The sequence below is a fragment of the Ostrinia nubilalis genome, chromosome 4, assembly GCF_963855985.1.
Source record: "Ostrinia nubilalis chromosome 4, ilOstNubi1.1, whole genome shotgun sequence".
NCBI lineage: Eukaryota > Metazoa > Arthropoda > Insecta > Lepidoptera > Crambidae > Ostrinia > Ostrinia nubilalis.
The window spans coordinates 18359608-18365607 of NC_087091.1; the positions used below are offsets into that span (position 1 = coordinate 18359608).

The following is a 6000-nucleotide window of genomic DNA, read 5'->3' on the forward strand; positions in this document are numbered from 1 at the left end:
TCCTTCTGTACCTGTACTATTACTTATTCTGTGGTTACGCTCCATTTTCATTCCAGCGGATGTGCAATTCGGTATCGCGGAAAAGTTCACGCGCAGACAAAGACGAAACAATGGATTTAAGCACTTTCCATTAAAAGTCCGAACACCTTATTTTTTTCACTAAAACATAGCATAATAATGTTCGTGAAGCTTTGTGGCGCAGTTGCGTTTCGTTTACATTACAACTTCGTTTGAATTTATTAGCGGTCAAAGCGACACCGATACGAATTTGTGCAAACAGCTGATTTTTGTTCGTCGTCCAGTAGCGTTGTAGTTGAAAATATTTAGCGCAATCGGGGCGCTTGGCTGTTCTGCAGGTTGGTCGGTTCTGGTTTCGTAACTGCCAATTTTGGTGTCATTGGGTTGACACTTTATCTTTATTTTATTTTTTCATTATAAAGGAAAAAAAAATAAAACCGACTCCAAAAAACCTACAGCAAGGTGCAGGCAAATTTTACATGTTTCATAATCTTGGCACCGACTCCAGAAGTATCAATCATGGTATACCTACATAAATATTAATTCGTCCTAATAAATAAGTAGGAAATTAGTAATTATTTTTCTACTTTTTAGTGTAGGTTTTTTGGAGTCGGTTTTTTTTTTTTTTTTTTATAAAATTTTACTTATTTCTTGCTTTTTAGTTAACTAATTATTACCTTGATGTTACCACTGAAGGTAGGCAGTACATTGACACCATATTCTTCATGTCTAGTGTAAATAATATTCCATACAAAATACAGGTTACCATATAGGAAACCTAAAAGACCTTAAACCGTCAGCCCACCTTAAAAACATGAAAGAATACAACTATTGGTCTATTTGTACTTATAATATTTAAAGAATTATCCTCCAACTCCTAAGCATTAAGGAGTTGTACCTACCATGACCAATTCATCATGATGAGATGATGAATATCTGATGTAAACACTTGAATAACTTTAGAAACTATACTTATCTATAAAATTAAAAGAATTATCCTCCAACTCCTAAGCATTAAGGAGTTTTACCTTCTATCATCAGCTCATCAATATGAGATGATGATTTCTAGGAGCAAATACTTGAAAAACTTAAGAAAAAGTTTGAAAAACGATATACGTGCCTATAAAATTTGAGGGTTGCCCTCGATTTCCCTAGGATCCCATCATCAGATCCTGACTTGGTGACAATGGGACCACCTCAGAAGTGTACCCTATCGAACAAAAAAAGAATTTTGAAAATCGGTCCACAATTGACGGAGTAATCGGTGAACATACATAGAAAAAAAAATACATACAGTCGAACATATTATAACCTCCTCCTTTTTTGAAGTCGGTTAACAAACAGCATGAGTTGATACATGTGAACTTAAATAAAAACAGTAATACGAATAACTATCCCGCTCTTGGTGTAGCTATTATACATCTACACCAGATAGTTACTACTATGATTTTCTTCTGACCGCAGCGAGTCTTTAGTATAGAAATTGTGAAAGAAAGAAATAAATGCTTTTTATTATTATTATTATTATTATTATAGGGCTATCAATATCTGACTGATGAACATAAGGCGAGCTCTTGAATTCATCACTAAGAGCATGAGCGTAGTTTTACAAGAAGAAAGAAAATATTGTTATTAATCTGAAAATTACCTATGTATGTTTTATGCTTAATTTGGTTGGTAGTTTTGCTTTACACTGAACTAGACAGCGTTATCTAAAAATAAAAATAAAATGTTTTATTTAAAGTTTCAGCCAAACCATTGGACAATAAGCAAGAAGTAGCTGCGACTCAAAGCACTGCTAAGATTTTTCTGTCTTCGCCGACTCCGGACGTAGAGCCGACGCTCCCGGTGGAGATCGGCCTCTGCAACAACTACGCCAAGTGTCGCATCTTCCCAGGTTACAGCACTCCCTACGTAAAAACATGAACCTCCAAATACTTGATTTCAAATTAAACAATGTTATTACGTTGCAGTTTTAATAGCACTCAATCATTATTATCTTTATATCGTAATCTTAATAAACGTGCTTAATATGTTGCAAGGTTTGCCAAATTTTTATAAAGTAGAAAAATATGACTATAGGACTATTAAGAATTATCGTAATTATTTTGATCGTAGTATTTTATTTATTTAAAAAAAACCCTTTAAAATGTAATGTGCGAGCGCCTCCATCTTACTTCACCTTATATGTAATGAGAGATCCATGATACGGTAATACATAGTATTACTATCTATAGGTACTATTACTGTGTCCATGGTCCAGTACAAACATTGTGTGTGTAAATTCTAAAATCTTTACCAGGTAATACTAATTTATACAGTGTGTCCGGGCATGTCGTGATCAAACTTTAAACCCAGGCGCTGACCTGACCACTGACTTTTAGTCGGATCGGTGTAATGTGCGCACTTTCATAAATGCCCATACTGATTAACTGCCCGACTAAACTATCGGCGGAAAAAAATCGGTGGTCTGCGCCTAGGCTAAGGGCGTGCGTGATGTATGGACAATTTTATCGATGAAAATCTTCAAATCTGGGGCTTCACAAAATTACAAGGATTTAAGTTTTTAATTTTTAGTATTCTCCTCTTTCTTCAAAAAAACAATTAATAGTGGGCACCTTTACACTAAGAAAATATTTTATACTAGCTTTTGCCCGCGGCTTCACCCGCGTGAAATAGGTATAGTTTGTCACAGATCGTCATAAATTATAGCATAATATATTATGTTATTCTGGGTTTTAAAATAATAATACTGTAAAGTTTCATCAAAATTTTGACATCCAGACATCCATACAAACTTTTGCATTTATTATATTACAGTGGGATCATACGATAGCTAATAAAAATATCTATTGGTAGAAGTAGAAAACAGACACAAGTCTCATACATTTTAAGAGGGTAAGAATTGATTTAAATAGAAAAAAACCCTTTTCACTTCTTATTCAGTTATTTTAGAATACAAGATAAACCAGGTTGTTAAAGTATGTTTTATTTGCATTGTATTATTAGTATTTGAGCTATTATACAAAATAAAAAGCGAAGTGAAAGCAAATAGATAAGTTTTGACTAGTCTCTAATAAAGGAGTAACTCGTGACCGGGTTCTTAGGATCAAAGATCACAGAGCGAATGAATATTATTGAATCAATTCTTTTCGAAAGTACACAGCCCCAGTTCATTAAAATTCTGTGACAAAGCACAGACACTGATTCCCGCATTTATTTGAAGGAAAAAGAAGTAAGCCTTTTACGGGAATTAACAAAAGAACTTTGTAATTAACTTTCATTTGCATAAGATTCGAGTTGACTAATTGCCATGAATTAAAAAGGTGTGGTTTGGGGAGTTTTATACATTTTAGTGTATTAGTATTAAACTTAATAATATTATACTCAGAAAGTTAAGTTAGTTATTCATTCTCAGCAATTTAAAAACATAAACCTACATAAAAGCTCTTTTTTTTTTTTTTTTTTTTTTTAATTAAAATAAAAGACAAGATACATATTGAATAGTGTTGATATTTCGGGGAAAACCATTGAAACACGGAAATATTAACAAACGTAGGTATTATATTCGAGACTTCACACGCTTACAGTAAGAAAGATGGCGAGAGAGAGAAAAAAGTGCTGCCAACATGAAACATTTAAACTAAACAGTAAAGCCAAACTAAATAAACTAATTGGTTGCGTTCTCATTTACCAACAAATACAGTGGTGTAGATTGACTGCTTGTCTGCTTTTAAGATCTTTGTAATATTTGTGATCACTTCGCAACACGGTTTAACCGATCTCTTTCGATTTCCCTTCGAAAACCAAGGAACCTTAGGTACAACTACAGACAGTAAGATTAACAGCACCGATTTGACAGCAGATCGCAGAACGCAACACAATGCTTCGCTTAACTCAGGTACAGACGCACGCGTTTGGTCGAATTTAAATATTTATATAACAAATCACAGTTTGCTATTTCTAACCCTTTCCTTATTATTACATTAATAGAGTTTTTTTTTGTTGTAATGCAATGTTTGTATAAAGACTGTCAAGTAGCGATCAAAGTTCGGCAACTCATAACGCCGTTCATAATTCCGTTTGTCTGCCTGCTTATGCTGTAGAACAGCCCACCAACTAAGAACAGTTTGTATTTTAATATTAAATAAATGTATAGGCTGAAATCTATTTTATTGTAAAATAATAAGCGCGACGACTAACGATATTACAAATAAATACGTTGCTAATACCTATTATGGTACGTTCTCAAATGGAAAACGACATTTAGACTGATCATTGCACATCATTATGTGATGAGGCAGCTTCTGAACCTCTGGTGTCTGGTGATTATAGAACCAAACTTTTGTACTGCTTGTTTGTTTTGAATACCAATGATCTCTATTTTCTACATCAGCATCAAATTTCAATGTCACAGCTAAAAAAAATACATCGGCAATATTATTATTATTTTCTACTATCAACATTATAAAGTATGCTCCCTTACCATTTTCTTCATACATTTTTATAGAAATATGTTTACCTTTGTCATCATAATATGCTGAAGGATCAAACATATTATCATCGAAATTACTTAAATTTTCCAACGAATCTAGTATATTTAACCTTTCCTTATTTGTTTCTTTCATTTCAATTTGTTCAGGGTTTGGTTGCAGTTCCGTGGTTTCTTTCTGAGTGCGTGTGTCCTCATTATTCATTTTAGTTTCACCAAAATCCAGTAATTCATCACTATCACAATTCTCATACAGGATATCGCAAAGGTAGGGTGGTGATCTTTGCCTTCGTATTTTGTAGATTACTGGCACTGCTTGTGTGGTTTGTTTTCTTCTGTAAGGCTTCGTTAAAATAACGCTACAAAATAATAAAATCAAATACATTGAGGATTTCACAATTGACATTACTTGACGTGGCCTTTTTATCACACAAAATTTAGAGACATCTGAAAATTGAAAATGGTTGTAATTTGATTTTACAAACTTCTCTATCTCTATAATATATAAAAATACATTGAAGTAACTAATACAGATAGTAATTTGCTATAATTTTTGCTTAACGTTTTTTATGTTAAAATACGAGTTATAACGAGTTTAAGTATTGCGAGTGGTCACCTGAGGTTTGGTTTTCAAATAATCTTAGTTAAACAATCAATATTACATTGTTTGATTCACGCCTTGGAATTCATTTTATCGAATAGTAGATGAACGGAAAATCGAATTATGGTAAAGAAATGGGAAGCTGTTCTTTATTCTCCAGTGATCGACTAAAACATATTAAGTAGATAAATATTAGATAAATAATGCAAAATCGTAATTACTGCGATATAACAACAACTGTATCTACAGACAGATCGATTTCTTTTCACCAGACAAAATCATCTAAGATTTCACCAGATAAAATTATCTTTTACGTAAATGTTAGTGTTTTCAAACTGTGTGAACTACCCCCCGGCAGAACAGCAAGCGCCGTAGTTCGCGAGTGGGGGCCAAAGTTCGGCAACTCATGACGCCGTTCATAATTGCCTATCAGATACTGCAAGTTGGCTGCAACTTTTAATCGACTTCACACAAGGAACAGCCTCATTGAAATTAGGGCTTTGTTGAAATAGTTACAGCGAGGAATCCGCTTTTGATAAAATGCTGCATTTTGTTTAACAGTTTCTGCGCGTATACAGTTGCTAGTCGCACCTAAATACTTTTATTTAACTTGGGGAATATATCCCTCCATTTTTATTTACTCGCCATTACTATTAGCCTAGGCGCAGACCATCGATTTTTCGTCAGCCGATAGTTTAGTCGGGCAGTAGATCAGTATAGGCATGTATGGAAGTGCGCACATTACACCGATTCGATTTGGCGGATTCTTCATACAATTTAAAATCGGGCACAACTATCGGCCAACTAAAAATCGGTGGTCTGCGCCTAGTCTTAAACCCACTAATAGTATATTGTGCACTGGTATCATGTTCTTCTAATGATTACAATT

General features: G+C 33.8%; 1 protein-coding gene across 1 annotated transcript in view; it reads left to right on the forward strand.

The window, feature by feature from the left end:
- LOC135071290 (lachesin-like) overlaps positions 1 to 1997 on the forward strand; it is a 111174-nt gene extending 109177 nt beyond the window's left edge. The window contains exon 10 of the mRNA XM_063965080.1: positions 1763 to 1997. Within this exon, the coding sequence (XP_063821150.1) occupies positions 1763 to 1944 (182 nt within the window). The 3' untranslated portion in view covers positions 1945 to 1997. The remainder of the gene's footprint in view (positions 1 to 1762) is intronic.
- Positions 1998 to 6000: the final 4003 nt, after the last annotated feature.